The following is a 16,004-nucleotide window of genomic DNA, read 5'->3' as shown; positions in this document are numbered from 1 at the left end:
TGTCAGAAAAACCTGTGCGGTTGTCCCACAGAGGCAGAGGGGGAAGATGAGGATGCTTTCGTGGGGGTGTGGCTTGACCTCACGTCCCGCTGTCTGGGATTAGGGACCAGAGGAGCAGCTCTGAAGAGCCAGACCAGCCGCCAAGGGGCTACCCCTCCCCCATGCCCTCGGCCCCACGGCCTCCCCAGCAGCCCCCTGCCCACGGCTGGCCTCCCCACTCCTCTGCCTGGTAACTGGTGTCTTTTCCTGGCCTGTGTGGGCAGCTTGCTGAGCACAGCTGCAGACGGGCTATGTTTAGCGGCTTTAATGAGCTCAGGGTGGCAGACGTCCGCCTTGGGAGCACTTTTCTTGCGTGCGTGTGCGTATGCCTATGTTTGGCACGGTCCGTTCGTGTGTGTGTGCGCGCACAGGGAAACGTGTGCCTGCGCATTTGTGTGTGTGCGTTAGCGTGTGTGTCCAAGCGTCAGTGCAGTCATCTACACAAGGCTCCGTGTGCGTCTGTGTGAGTCTGTGCCGCGTCTGCATTGCCAGGGACGTGTGCAGCTTCCGGCACGTGTAGGGGCACAGAATAGGAACAAATTATTAGTTCATTCGCTTGTTTGAAAAATATTTAATGAGTCTCTTTTATATGCCAGCACCTTAATAGTCTCTGGGGATAAAATGGAACAAAAACAAATCCAGTTCCAGCCTTTAAGGCTCTTACAATCTGGGGGTTGGAGGAGGGGAAGACAAATGAAATAACCACAAAACTAAAAGTATAAGGATTAGTCCTAGGACACAGAAAGCCATGGTGCTTTCTGGAGGAGGAGAGTAAGAAGGGAAGGCCCCCAGGAGTAAGGAACACTGAGGTTTCTGTAGGGACTTTCTGGGCACAGAGGGTGAGAGGAAGAGTCCAGGCATAGGGAACAGGATGTGCAAAGGCCCTGTGGCGAGAGGCACATGGGATCCTTGACAACTGTCAAAAAGGCCGACGTGGTTGAGCTCAGAGAGGGTGGGGCAAGTGGTGGGAGAGGTGAGTGGAGAGTCGGACCTGTGGGCAGACCACACGGGCCTTGGTCAGGATGGGGAAGCCGCAGGAAAGGACAGTGTAGGCTGACATGAGATTTTTGTAGGGCAGTTAGCGTCTAGTCATGATTCGGCCGGGGGTTCTCGCAGGAAAAGGAAGGCTCTCGAGCAGCCTGACTGGAGGAGAGTCCCGCAGGGGTTTCTTCAATCTCAGGTAAAGGAAACCCGCCAGGCACAGGACGATGCCCTGGGCCACTCCCAGCCCTGAAGGTCGCTGCGTGGAGAGCCTCCCCCTCTGTCCCTGCCCCACCTGCGCAGGAGCTTGGCCTTCGGGAGGGACAGCCCATGGTGAGCCGGCAGGGAGGGAGCCTCACTGCGGATGGTGGAGGTGGATCTGGAGGGGCGAATGGAGACCATACTGCACAGTCCACTGACTTATACATGAACGAACCACCTTTTCCTTTATTTTTCTATAAGCCCCTTTGTAATTTCGACTCTGCATACCCATCCAGCTGGACTCGTGACAGAGCCCCCTCTGTGATTCCAGGGGTTTCCCTTTTCCTCATTTTCCTGCCCTTGTTCCAAAGCCCCCAGGGGTCGTTCCCGCCACCCTGGTGGGGAAACAGTGTGTGCACGTGCGAATGTGTGCAGGAAGCTCTCCATCCACACTCGTGGATGCTGTGGGGCTCCGGGCCCCAGCCTTGTACTCCCTTCCGTCCTGGTCTGCCTAGGGGCCAGGCTCCTTGGGGCACAGGGTGGCCAGACCGTGAAAATCATTCTGTCTCCTCCTGGACTTGCGAGAGTCCCCGAAGCTGTGAGGGCATCGCACCTACTTCTGTCTCCTCCCCTCAGCCTGGGGCAGAGGGTGGGGATCTCTTTTTAGTCTCAGGGAACCTCTGTCTCCTCAAATCCCTTTCTCCTGGGGACAAAAGAGCTTTTAATCACCCTGCTATGTGCCCTTTGAAAAAATTCTTATTTTTAATCTGTCTTTTGAGTAGATAGCACATGTACATGTTATAAAATTCTAAAGGAATGAAGGTGATGAGGGTTCCTCCCTCTCCCCAGAAGCCATGATTGTGACTAGGTTCTTCTAGAACATTCCAGAGATATTCTCTGCATATATGAGCATCTCCCTAAATATTCATTTATATATATATATCCCACACAGATGGGAGCATTCGGTGCCTTCCACTCTGTACCTTGCTTTTCTCAGATAACAATATATCTGGAGTATTTTACTATCTAATACATTCAGAAGGGCATCATTCTTTGCAACGGGTGTGTCATATTTCACGGTGGCCTAGTTTATTGAACCAGGCCCCTATTTATGGGCACATAGGTTGCTTTCTGTCTCTTGTCTATGTCTTAGAAAGTGTGGCAGTGGTTAGTGTTGTATCCATGTCCTTTTGCACATGGACTTGGAATTGCTGGGTCAAGGGCACTCTGTATGTGGCATGACCTTGCCAAACTGCCCTCCACAGAGGCTGTACTGGTTTTCACTTTCACCCGCAATGAACGAGGAGAGGGTGCTTTCCCACACCCTGGGTGGCTGGGTGTTGATAACTGCTAAGGTGAAAAAAAGGCGTTTTAGAGTGATTTCAGTGAGCGTTCCTGCAGTTTAGGGTTCTAAGGCTGAGCACCTTTTCATATGTTTAGGGGCCCTGCCCCGTTCCTTTTCTGGAGCCCATGTTCATTTTGAGGGGATTACCGTTGGGGAGTGTGCTTTGGGGTTCCTTTGTGGGCAGGCTTGACAGGGGTTCCTTAGCGGGTAGGACCCAAAGGTTCAGGCAGGCTTCTGCTCCTGACAACCGCCTCTCTTCCCCTTTCCCTCCCTGCCAGGGATGGCTCTGCTGGCAGAGCCAGTAGGGAGGCATTTAAAAGACTGACAAGAACACCCCATTCTTAACCCCCGCCTTTGTGGGGTGATGCTTCAGGAGGATGAAAGAGCCCTTGCCGGGTGACCTGGGTTCAAATCCCCACCCCTTCACTTAACCTCTCTGAGCCTCAGTTTTCTCATCCGTAAAATGGGCAGAGCACCCCTGTCCTCTCAGGATGAATGTGAAGTTTGCCTGAGACACTGGGCGAGGACTAGAAACTCAAGACCCATCTGAGGAAGACTGCATTTATTACAGAGAGTCACCAGATAGGGGACGCCAAGCCCTTCTAGCATCACTGTGTAGTGGCAGGAGAGGTTCTTATGGTTGTATATCTGAAACCTTCCCTGGGCCTGATTCAAGATGGGGACGCTGGGTTCCCCCAAGGGGAGTGGCTCCTCGGAGCTATCCCCAAGCTCCCTTGGGTGGCCAAAAGTATGTTTTCAGGAGGCAGGATCTGGGGCCCAGACCCTAGCAAGGGACAGGACTTGGTAGGGACAGGCAACTCTGGGGGGGGCTAATTGGCTCCTGGGGTTTGGCCTCTTTAGCCAGATGAATCCAGGCTGACTTGATTGGCTTCTGACCCTGAAAGGCTTAAGGAGTCATAGAAGGGGCCTCGGCCTCTAGATCCCACAGCCCTGTATGAACATCCCCTGCCAGCATCCCTGCCCAGTGCCCACTCACAGTCCTTGCTTGTACAGCCTCCTGAAGGGGAGAGAATGCCCTGCCGCTGGGCCAGCACGGGTCACTCTCGTACTATTGTAAACATTCCCTTAGTTGTCCTGAAATTCCGAACTCTTCAGAAACTGTCCGCACCCCCATTCATCCCGACTCTGTCTTCTGCTCCTGTGACCCAAACACGGCTCAGCTGGGATTTGCAGGCAGCAAATGTCCCATAGAGCCTGCTCTTCCCCAGGCTGGGCCCCCTTCCACAGCTTTCCTGCCCAAGTTATTGGGCTCCAGATGTGCCCTCAAAGTGACCTGAGCTGCAGGGAGCAGGACGGGGACGTCCCCTCCTCATTCCATGGTCTCTAGTGTGCGCAGCCTCAGAGGCTGACTACCTGTGCGGGTCCCATTACCCTGGCTCAGGCAGTTTGCAGCCTTTGGTCATGTGACTGGGCTGGGTCACATGACGTAGGCCTTGATCGCGTGACCCTAGGGGCTTGAGAGATCCTTGAAGGCACCTGCTATATATCTGCTTCATCTTGGTACTTCCAGCCCGGACACAAGTTTGGGCAATAACCAACGGAGGAGGAATTGGCAAGTCATATCAAGTTGGATTTTTAACCCAAATGCAGGATGGTGATTCACTCATCGTGTTTCACATTCGTTCTTTCCTTCCATAAGCATGTCATTTCCTTTGTGCATTTCCTCATTTGCTGTCAGCTCCCAGAGGACAGGGCATTTCACTTCGTTTTGTCCGTAGTGTTTGCATTTAGCAGAGTCAGGGGTAGTAGCTTGGTGAAAATGTTCTTATCGTAAACACGACACAGGCTTGTAGTGCATTCAATGGATGTATTCATAAATAGTTGTAAACTAAAAGAAATAGGAGTTTGCTAGAGAAAAATTGGAAAATAGAGAAAAGCAGAAAGTTAAAAAAAATCACCCATTGTTCCACCATCCAGAGAAACCACTTGTAAACATTTTGGTGTGCTTTTCTTCCAATATCAGGCCTCCAACCCACCCTCCACCCACTCCACCTAGGTTGCTGTTTTTGCATAAAGCCAGGGGCTGGGGCACCGTGGAGGAGGGTGGCCTGGAGTCTGGCTGGTGAACAAAGTTGGTGGCTTTTTAATTGTCCTCTGGAGCCCTCAGTGGCTGCCTAGGTCAAGGGTGGGGGGGAGTAAGGAAGCGGGGCTCTGGGCCCCCCAACCTTTTTCAGTCAGAGACGTCCACTTTCACCTGTTCTGCAAATTGGGTTTCTAAGGAAAATTTCACTGGGCAAAAGATTTCACTGTTTTAAAAAAGTTTTAAAACCATCCAGCGTGGGCCCATTCTTTCCCTTGCTTCACACTGTCCCGTCCGCATCGTGACCCCATTCATGAACCTGCACTCCTTGAGCCGCTATGAGAGCTGCAGGTTCCAACCTGGTTTGTCTTTCTGCCAGTGTCCCCTCCTCCCCAGATGCCCTAAGCCCTTGGCGCTACCTTGGGCTCCCAGCCCAGTGACCCTACCCAACAAGCAATGAGGTGGGGTTGGCCAGAGATGTCCAAGTGAGCCTGTCAGGGCTCTGGGGGACCATTGCTTCCTGGGGACTTTCAAGAAATGTGCCTCCTGGTGGATGACGCTCCCCTGATCCCAGCTTCTCCTAGGGGTTTGACAGCATAGAGATGTCTCATAGGTCATGTGTACCCTGGGATCTTCACTTGCAGTAAGTTTTCACAAAAATGTCATGCTAGGTCCTGACCACTGGCACCCTGTGAGATAACCGTCTCTGCCTGAGTAGATCTGAGAAAGCTTTCCAGAGGTGGTGACAATTGAGCAGGTTCGTAGGTTAGGTAGGAGTTTGCTGGTCTGCAGAGGGAGGAAGGGCTTCCCAGGCAGAGGGCTCAGCATGAGCAAAGGCATGGAAGAGTGAAAGAGTTGTGTCTTGTGGGTGAGTCAGAGCCAGTGGCCTCAGTCATTGTGGTGGGAATGTCTGGTTCTTAGAAGAGCAGAACCCTTGTGGGCAAGGTACTGGCAGGTGGGTTCTAGGCTGCCTTTCTGTTGGTCTACAGAGACCTCTTCTAAGACTGAAGATGGGGAAACCCTGGTCCTATTAGTCAGCTCTCAAGGGGCCAGAATCCAGATCTGGCAGGCGAGGTCTCCCCACCTCCATCTTCCAGAGCAAAGCATTTCTGGCTTTTGTGCATTAAAAGGAAGCAAGTCTCCATCTTCAAACAGCATGGGAGGCCAGACTCTTCCCCTTGGCTAGGGAAGGGGTGAGGGATGCTGAGGACAACCCTGCTGGTCTCCCATCTCCACTGAGCCAGGAACTGCCTCGGCATCATTTGTGGCCGGGACGCAGCACAGATTTGATGCCCAGGGCATCACATGGGCCCCAAGGGAGCTGGCCACAGGAAGATCAGGGATGCGGGTGCTCTCAGTCTGTGTAATCAGTGAGGGTGCAGGGTGCAGTCCCCACATACTGGAGGACATGGTACCCAGGAGATGGCAGGACCCTCATGTCTTCCCTGCAACTTATTTATAGCCTTGCTATGGTAATTTGTGGCAATCACAGCATTTAATTCTGTAATCACACTGCAAGCAGGCATCCAGCCCAGTGAGGCTGGGGAGGCTGCCAGGGCTTAGGGAGGGACTTGGGGGCAGGGCAGGAGTGTGGAGGCGGTGATGTCCCCATCAGCCTCCAGCCCCATTGTGTCAGCTGTGGCCCTGGCCCTGTGCTCCCCGATGCACCCTGGATAATAGTAATAATAATAATAAACTACTAACCCTTATATAGCACTTACCATGTTCTAGGCCCTGTCCTAAGCGCTTTGTATATATGGGCTCGTTTATCCTCATCACCACTCTGTGAGGTAGCCACTGTTATTATGCCCATGTTCCAGATGAGGAAACTGAGACACAGGGCACACAGCTGGTAAGAGCCTAGATTTGTACTCAGGCATTCTGGCTCCAAAGTCCATGGTCCCAACTAGGTTTCTCCTGGCCCCAGAAGTGAGGGGTCTCCCAGGCTGCCCGCCCATATCCTCAGCTCTGCCCAGCTCCTGGTTCCCCCTGGTCCAGCTGCCCCAGGGCTGCACACATGAGGCTGCACACACCACGAAGTACGGTTGCTTCATCCTGGGGAAGCGACACTCAGCTTCCCTCCTGGACACTCTCGGGGTTTCCTACTAGCAAACTTTCACGTGCGGTGGGAAGAAGTCTCGGGGGCTTTAGTCTTCAGGATGTCACATCCATTTGTGCTCCTGTTTTTTCTCCTGCAGAATGGGGATTGTCGTGTCTACCTCACTGGAAAGCTGTGGCGATCAGGGGGATGGGAGGGGAGCCACTTCGTCAAGCATCGTCTTCTGCTGAGTGTGGGGCAGCTCACTCAGTCTTTAATTAGTTGTGCGGTTTGGGGCAAGTGACCTTGGTTGTTCGAGCCTCAGTTTTCTCATCTGTAAAATGGGGCTAATAATAAGAGGACCACAGCTCAGAGGATAACTGTGGGGACTAGATGAGATGGTACCTGTAAAGCGCATTGTGCCTGGGACGTAATAAGTGCTCAACAAAACTGAGCCATTTACTGGTGTCTTTTAGCATAATCCTGTCCTGAAGGCAGGGCCCAGACCTCTTCTAGCCAAGCCCAGGGCAAGGTCTACAGGATGTTCCAATTAAGGCAGAAGAGTCTGAGCCACTGAAGGAGTCTCAGCAAGTGCAGGGCAGAGTCCGGCCTCAAAACAAGTTTTTTCTCGTCCTCCTCCAAGCCAAACCTCTCCATCATTTGGGAAACGATTTCCTGTCTGTGTGGGCAGCAGCTCCGAGCTCATAAAGCAGTTACCCTTAGACCAGGGTTGTGTCTGTGAGGACGGAATATTTCAGAAATGCACTTGCTGACTGAGAAAAGCTTCTCACTTGGAATTCTTTGCACGCTCCCTCCCCTGGGGCCAGTAGTGGCTGAGAGGTTGACTTAGAAACATGTTGGCCAGGGCTCTCGCCCACGCCTACTGCAGGGTTGCCTGTAAAGCCCCTGGGAAGGCCCCTCCCCAGATGTGACTCCTAGTGGGTGCTGCAGGCTCCTGGCGGGGGTGGGGCAGAGTGGGAAGGAGAAAGGGCCATCCTGTCTAGAACCGGATGCTTTAGAGATGAACCGCTTGAAGGCAAACAAGTGGCTGGTTCACAGTCTAGTTTTGTGGTTCAGCCACACAGAGAAAATAGTATCCTTCTCATGGGGAGAAAGGAGAGGTGGTGAGGATTCCTCAGTGTGGCCGGCATCACCGGGTGGGCCATGAGGGGGCCGTTGGATGTCCTGGAGGCGCCTCTCCACCGGAGAGCCCAGTGCCGTGACATTCAGAAATGCGGGTGTTAGATCAGATAAACTGCTCTGTAAGGAGACAGATAGTCCACAGTTTCGGCGTTGCCAGCTGTAGGAACCCTGTGGCAATTACTTAACCCTGCTGCTGTGGCACAAAAGCAGCCATAGACAATACATAAATGAAAAAGTCGGTTGTGTCCCAATAAAACTTTATTTACAAAAACTGACGGCGGGCCAGATTTGGTCCACGGCTGTAGTTTACATGTTAGAGGAATGAGAGCTCAGCCAGGGCTGGAATCCGAGGAGCGCTTCCTGGAGGAGGACATGGCAGCCGAGAGAAGCAAGAAAAGCATTCCTGGCAGTGGCTGGCTTCACCCCAAATCTCGTGTGTGACGGTGAGTGTGTTCCTGGATGCTGGCCTTGCCTCTCGGAGGATCCACCTTCCCTGGACCGGCCTCCCATGATTTAAGGCCTTGCTGTCACTCCGAGCGCTTCAAACAGACCTTTAAAAACTACTTTACCCAGCTCCTCTAGTTGTTTTCAGAGGGATGCTTGGCCCAAGTTTCCCTCCGTAACTGGTAGTCACCAGATGGCATTTGTCCTGTTGCTCTCGCATTACTGGTGAGGAAGAGAAGAATAGTTCCTTTCTGGGACACCCCTCCTGGCCTCAGGGACAGACAGCATCCATGATGGCCTCACACTGCCGGCCTCCCTTTCTTTTTCTTCCTTTTTTTTTTTTTTTTTAATTTATTTAATTTTGGCTGTGTTGGGTCTTCGTTGCTGTGCACGGGCTTTCTCTAGTTGCGGCGAGCAGGGGCTACTCTTTGTTGCGGTGCGTGGGCTTCTCATTGCGGTGGCTTCTCTTGTTGCGGAGCACGGGCTCTAGGTGCGCGGGCTTCAGTAGTTGCGGCGCATGGGCTTCAGTAGATGTGGCTCGCGGGCTCTAGAGCGCAGGCTCAGTAGTTGTGGCGCACGGGCTTAGTTGCTCCGTGACATGTGGGATCTTCCCGGACCAGGGCTTGAACCCGTGTTCCCTGCATTGGCAGGCAGATTCTTGACCACTGTGCCACCAGGGAAGTCCCCGGCCTCCCTTTCTTCAGGAGGAGAAGGGTTTCAGGTTGTGTATCTGTCGGCGGCAGGGGCTGGGCAGCGTGACCCTCCCGAGCTGGGGACGCTGTCATTCTAGCTCACCTGGGAGCCCAGGCCTCATGCCAGCTGGGCCCAGAGAACATCCAGTCACCGTGAGGGAGGCCAGGAGGTGCTGAGTCCGCTGTCCGCCCCACAGGAGAACTGTACCGGGTTTCCTTGAGAAGGCGGAGGTTCCCAGCCCAGGGAAGCATCGAGATCCACGAAGACAATGAGGTGGGTTTCTGAGGGTGTCCGGGCCACCTCTGTGGTCAGGATGTCAGGAAGAGCTCCGAGCTGGTAGGCCACCCAGTTTTCACTCAGCTCTTCATTTGACTTGCTTTGTGATGTCGTGCCGGTCCCTGTCCTTCTCTGGGCTTCTGGGTCCCGCATGAACAAAAAGAGTCTCTTGGGACTCTTCCCACCCTGACACGGAGGGGCTTGCCCTCCTGGCAGCCTGTGCCCCTCACTCTGAATGCACAGGAGGTGCCGTCAGAGTCCCCCTGTGTGTGTGTGAGCCTCTGTGTGCCCCTGCCCCCCCCTCCCCATTGCCTGTCTCTCTCTATCCTGACCGATGTCCCTCTTAGGAAGGCTGCCCGCAGCGCTCCTGCAAGACGCACGTCCTCCTGCTGGTGCTGCACGGGGGGAGCATCCTGGACACGGGCTCGGGGGACCCGTCCTGCAAGGTGGCCGACATCCACACCTTCAGCTCTGTGCTGGAGAAGGTCACGCGCGCCCACTTCCCCGCAGCCCTGGGCCACATCCTCATCAAGTTCGTCCCCTGTCCCGCCATCTGCTCTGAGGCTTTCTCACTCGTCTCCAAGTGAGTCCCTTTCTGCTTGTTTGGACTGGCTGGGGTTGGTGGGGGGCCGAAGAGGAGGGGCCGCCCCTGCCACGTGGGTACGTGGTGGGCAGGTAGGTGCCTGCCTAGGCCTCTCTGGGGTGTCAGGTCCCGACCAGCCACGAGCATCACCGGTGGGAAGTGGTCAGCTAGAGTCCAAAGTGATTAACACTTGCGCAGCGAACCCTCCTCTGCCCGGGGCTGGGTGGCGCTCAGACCCACTTCCTGTGCTCGACAGGCCCTGGTCTCGTTGGCCCAGACAAGGAAGCTGAGGCATTGAGAGGTTAAGCAATGTCCCCAGGGTTACTACGCAGCCCATGGACCCAGGAGTCAAACCCAGGCAGCCCCACTCTCGAGCCACACAATTAAGAGCCAGTGGAGATGTGTGCTATGATGGAGGGGGCACAGGGCACTGCAGACACTCAGAGAGAGGGCCAGGGAGGCTTCCTGGAGGAGGTGACTTTTGGGTATGCTTTGAGAGTAGCGTAACCTGTGAAGGGTCCGGGCTCTCCGGTCAGCCTGGATTTGAGTTCCGGCTGTGTAACCTGGGGGAAGTTGTTTAACCTCTCCCTGTGTGTTTCCTTATCTGTAAAATGGGGATGATCATGGTATTAACCACCTCCTAGAGTTTTTGTGAGGATTCTTTGTGCTAGTGCGTGTGAAGCACGTGGCAGGGCGAAGGCATTAGCTGAGACTCACATCGCCATCCTGGTAGGGGAGAAGGCACTGTCCTTGTTGGTGGACAGTGGGCCGGGGCAGGAGAAGAGAACCCTGCTGGCTGGGAATAAGGCTGTGTGATTGCACGGCTTAGTTCTTCACGAACCTGCCCTGGAACCAGTGCGGGACAGATTGTGAAACTGGGGGCCCTCAGAACCTGGGAGACTTTGGGAGATCCTGACCACTTCTCCAGGACCCGGGGGCTCCCTCAGGTGCTCCCCAGACGCCTGCCCTGTTGAACCAGCTGAAGGTGGTGCCTGGAGCCAGCTGGGAGCCCTGGCTGCTCAGCAGTGATATAGGCAAACAAGAGCCTGAGCACCTGTGTGGCAAACGGCTGGCTGTCGAGCCTGGAACGGGGGTGAAAGGGAGGCCAGTGGCACCTCGGCCTCGCCCCTCACCCCCTTTCATAGCTCCTGCAGAGGAGCCGCCATCCATGTGGGGGCTGGGGAGGGTGGAGAGGGATCCCCAGTCTGGTGCCAGCTCCCCAGGGGGGTGGAGTGCGTGCTCTGGATCCGGTGTGGCTCTAAGGAGAGGGGCCCAGCGTCCAGCTGCTTCTGGGGGAACACGGGGAGGGCATGCGGGGGTCTCACTTCTCCCCTCTGAGAGAGAAAGGAAAGTCTCCTCTGCCTTCTAGATTTATCCGTGTTCCCAGGACACGGGCTGGGCAGATCCCAACCAGAGTTGGAAGGAAGGAGATTCGGTCAGGAAGGAGAGTAGTGCCCCAACCTGATTAATGGCCCAGATGCGGGGTGTGGTTTTTGTTAAACTGCTAGGCGGTCGGGCTCCCCCTGGGTCGGCTGAGTCTGGAGGGCAGGAGCCCTACAATCTGCATCCTGACTTCCTCCAGGCTTTTGCTCTGCAGCGGGTTTGGGAGGCAGAGCTGAAAGAAGGCTCTGTCCATCACTGCCAATAGTCGGAGTTAATTGTGTTCCTTTATCATCAATCTCAGGACTCCCCACCCCTACCCCCTCTCCCCCAGGACATCTGACCTCCAGAGCTGGGTCACCCAGCCCGGGCCTGATCTCCAGGAAGACGAATGGTCCAGCATCCGCTGGAGGGGACAGCGGGAGGGAGCCTAGCTCTCCCCCAGGCAGCTCCTTCCCCGGGCCATCGATCACCCCTAATCACTGCTGGGAAGGAGGTCTTTCTCAGCTAATTAAAATCTCTCCGGCTGCAATTGAGGGCTGTTTCCTCTAATTTGTGTTTCTTTTGGAGATGAGGAATGGCTGTTAGGCCTGCCTGGCACACCATGAGGTCTCTGCCTCCTGTCCAGGGTGCCCTGAGCCCTGTCACCTTCCCCAGTTTCTGTCAGGTCCCTGTTGGGCCCTGGGTCGACCTGAGCTTGGACTATGGGGGAAGGGCAGGCTCTGGGGAGGGGACGTACAGTCCCTCCCTCTGTTTTCCCTCCCAGCCAGCTGGGTCCGATGCCCCAGGGGACAGAGGTAGGACGGGTGGGGTGCAGGCAGGCACAGGCAGCTGGGAGCTCGTCCCTGTTGGGGCTGAGCTGCCCAGAGAGAGGGAGGCAGGAAGTGAGGGGCCCACGCAGCGGCTGAGGATCAATCCACGGTTGGGGAGGTGCTGTAGGATAGGCTCTCTCAGTCCTTTCTGGGGTCACAGACCTTTCTACAAAGCCCTTGATGGCTCTGATCCTCTCCCCAGAAAGATGGACACGATATCATGCGTGCAGCTGCGTGCCCACCTCCAAGCTGTGGCCGATGTGTGATACCCATGCCTGGCACGCCCTCTCACCTCCCTTCTAGCTTCCCTAAAGCCTTTCTTAAGGCCTAGTTCAAACCTCACCTCCTCCAGGAAGTCTGCCATGATGACATGTCCCCACCCTGATCCACACCAGAGGCTCCCTCCATAACTGGGGTGTCCTTTGAGGCCATACAGAAAAGGGCAGAGAGCACTGCTGTCATAAGAGGCACAGGGCCCACATCATGGCTGGCACGGGATGGACATACAGGGGATTCAGCAGAGGCTTGCCCCTCCCTCCACCCCCACCCCATTGCCTGTGCTTTGTCTCGTCCGGCTCCTGCCTGTGTCCTCCTGAAGAGTCCCCGAGCCGAACGCCCAATTCCTGGCCAGCATGTGCTCTCTTTTGCCCGGCTGGGCTTACCTTGGCCCCCTGTCTGCAGCCTGAATCCCTACAGCCACGATGAGGGCTGTCTCAGCAACAGCCAGGACCACATCCCTCTGGCCGCCCTGCCCCTGTTGGCCATCTCCTCCCCGCAGTACCAGGATGCAGTTGCCACCGTCATCGAGCGAGCCAACCAGGTGTACATGGAGTTCCTCAAATCCCCCGAAGGGATTGGCTTCAGTGGGCAGGTAGGACAGCCTGCCCTCACCTCCCTGTCCTGGTCCCTGCCTGGAGAGAGGCTGGGGTCTTCCAGGAGGATCTAGACCAGGGTGCCCTGGAGCCCTAGCTTCTGAGATCCAAAGAGGCTTTTGAGACCTTTGGGTTTATCCTCATTTTACAGATAGAAAAACTGAGGCCAACATCTGAGTTCTGATTTTCAGCCCATGCTGATCTGTGGCCCAAGTCTGACCCCTGACTATAGCCTGCTTTCTGTCCTCAAGCTGACCCTCCCATCCCCCTGTTGGGACCCTCAGTGCCTCCCTGGGACAGGCTCCTTGTTCGCCCGCGGACAGGCGACCCACGCTCTGTCTGGGTGTGGAGCGGGGGCGTGGCAGTGGGCAGGCCTGCAGTCCCGGCTCTGCCTTCTCCAGGTGTGTCTCATCGGGGACTGCGTGGGGGGCCTCCTGGCCTTCGATGCCATCTGCTACAGCGCGGGGCCCTCAGGTGACAGCCCTGGCAGCGGCAGCCGGAAGGGGAGTGTCAGCAGCACACAGGTGCGGGCCAGGTAGTGGGACTGGGGGAGGGTCTGTCCTTGGGAGCCCCGGCCCCGGCCCCAGGGGAACAGGGCCTCTCCTGGGGGAGCAGTGTTAGCTTTCCGTGTTTGTGCTGTGACATCCACATTACAAGGTATCGTATCACAGTCCTGCAAGAGTAGTGGGAGATTATTATTACAGGTGAAGAAACTGAAGCCCAGAGAGGGCTCATGCCGGGTTTGGTCCCTAGACAGCTGTCCAGAGTCCTGCTGGGTTGCCGAGCCCTTTGGACTTGGGGGACAGCCCTGTGCCTAAAATCCCACCGTTAACTGTGCTGTGGCTCTCATGCCCTTTTTGGAAGAAGGACTGCCTCTCACACCGTAGGAGGAAGGGGTTCATTTATGCTGGGGGAGGAGGCAGGGCCCCAGAGTCTCCGGTGACTGAAGTGTCCTCCTGTCCTCTGCTCGGCCCCAAAGGACACCCCAGTTGTGGTGGAGGAGGAATGCAGCCTGGCCAGCAGCAAGCGACTCAGCAAGAGCAGCATCGATGTCTCCAGCGCGTTGGAGGATGAAGAGCCCAAGAGGCCACTGCCCCGGAAGCAGAGCGACTCCTCCACCTATGACTGCGAGGCCATCACCCAGCATCACGCCTTCCTATCGAGGTAACCGCTCCCTGTGCCTACTGCCTTCCAGCAAAGCGTCCAGAGGGACAGAACCTCGGCCCAGGGTCATCTGGGAGGCCTGTGACTCCCAGGCCCTTGCATCGGGGTAGGGGGGAAGGGACGAGCACTGAAATGCTGGGACCAAGGCCATTCCCCACGGACCCTGCGCCAAGACCCGGGACTCTGCACGCTGCGTCCGCCCCACTCCCCAGCTTGCAGAGAGCTGGGGGCAATCGATCTCACCAAGAGAGTAGACGCTGCCCTGCAGCCTACTTCACTGACGGTCTCAAGAATCTGGTGAAAGAACAGACGTAGGTGTGTTTTGTATTTCTTAGTATTGTGTTCTTGGTATCTCTCAGATGGGGCAGCAGAGGCCAAGGAGGTTAGGAACTTTCCAGGGACCACACAGCCAGTTACTGGAGAGTTGGGGTCAGCATTTTGGTGTCCCAGTGCCCAGCACCCAATGCACTCTCATTCGAAGGCCAGCCGGGTCCCTCCATGGAACTGCCCACCCTTTAACTTTCTAGAAGAGGCATGTTAACAGACACTGGCTAAATGAATTATCTGTACATTTATTCAGGATTCAAATGGGTATTGAACATAGATCCACATGGGAAGGAACGCCTCTTTTCTTCTTCCCTTTCTCCTCGCTTCTCTCCTCCCATCCCCCCTCCTTCTTTTCCACCCAAATGATAAGTAGCAGGAGGTCATCACAGCATTTGGAAGATGGATCCTCTCACCATTGCTGACCTTGGAGTGTTCCTTGCAGTATATTTTTTACTTGCTTTGCCTATAGTTTTACTTTAAAAAAACCCTCTTATATTGTGTTCTTTTCCCCATATAATTAAAAAGTCTTGGTAAATATTCTTAAAAATATTTTTTTGAGTGAATGGATGACATCTTACTTAGTCCCAGTAACTAGATACTTTGGCTTTTTCCAGTTCTTTGCAATTATAAACAGCACTCCAGAAACATCTTTGTGCATAAATATATATATATATATATATATATATATATAGGGGTTATTTCATTCAGATGGATTCTTGGAGGAAGAATTATTAGGTCAAAGGCTCTGCATACTCAAATCATATTTAAAGCCCCTCTGAAAGATTATTCTTTAGAAAAGCAGCTACATTTCAAGTCAGGTTGCAAGGTAAAATCGTACCATTTCTGGTTCATCCTTGAAAAATCCTTTAAGAAAGCCCCAAATTTGGAGAGTGACGTGAAGTTGGAGGCTCTCGAGAGCTGGTCCAACACAGCCAGCTCTTCCTTCTGGTGTAGGGACAGATGGCTGTTTCTCTGGCAGTTAAGTAGTTGGTGTGTGTTTAGGGACCACGCTGTACATGAAATACGAATCGTTAAACACCAGGGTGGTCATCCTCACTGCAAGATGCTCACACTGCGAGAGGCGGCGGGTGTGTGGGGATTCAGATCCAACTGCCCGGACCCTCGCCCACAGGGGATGGCGGACTGGCACACATGATTTCGATGGTTATTTCTAAGATTCCCTTTCTCCTCCCACTTGAGTATTTTAGTAGAATTTGCATTCCGTTAATGGATTCATAGATCACGCGATCCTGCTGCACTTTCTTAAACCCCGACCAGTACCTAAATGCAGCTGGAAGGTCAGGGAGGTCCCCAGTTTTCTGCCCATTCTCAGCAGCCCACTCTGGGTCTGGGACTAAACATCCACTTGAAGTCTTTGGGGCAACGGGCACCTGGGAGGGGAACGGCTGGAATTCTGGGTGTCTCGTGTTTTTCTCTTTAAGCTCAGCTTCCTTTGTGGGCTAGAGGGGAGGGAAGACCAAGCTGTTTGCATCTGTGTCTGCGAGTTGCCTGGAACATGAGTTACCATGAAAGCCCTCCTCCTGGCAGAACTGATGTCACCCAGCTGTCTGGCCAGGCCGGGCTTCTCTGCTGGACAGGGCAGGAATTCACAGTGTGGCCATCACAAGACCAGTACGATGGGGCAGACCTGCCAATGCGCAGGGG

General features: G+C 54.7%; 1 protein-coding gene across 1 annotated transcript in view; it reads left to right on the top strand.

Moving 5' to 3' along the window:
- The window catches only part of PITPNM3 (PITPNM family member 3), a 90,020-nt gene that overhangs the window by 52,561 nt on the left and 21,455 nt on the right, over window positions 1-16,004 (top strand). Inside the window, exons 5-9 of the mRNA XM_033847164.2 lie at window positions 9,122-9,198; window positions 9,549-9,784; window positions 12,658-12,847; window positions 13,250-13,372; window positions 13,828-14,012. Coding sequence (XP_033703055.1) covers window positions 9,122-9,198; window positions 9,549-9,784; window positions 12,658-12,847; window positions 13,250-13,372; window positions 13,828-14,012 — 811 coding nt within the window. The remainder of the gene's footprint in view (window positions 1-9,121; window positions 9,199-9,548; window positions 9,785-12,657; window positions 12,848-13,249; window positions 13,373-13,827; window positions 14,013-16,004) is intronic.

This window comes from Tursiops truncatus, chromosome 20 (genome assembly GCF_011762595.2).
Source record: "Tursiops truncatus isolate mTurTru1 chromosome 20, mTurTru1.mat.Y, whole genome shotgun sequence".
NCBI lineage: Eukaryota > Metazoa > Chordata > Mammalia > Artiodactyla > Delphinidae > Tursiops > Tursiops truncatus.
Note: the sequence above shows the minus strand (reverse complement) of the source record. Positions and strands in the feature narration are given on the sequence as shown.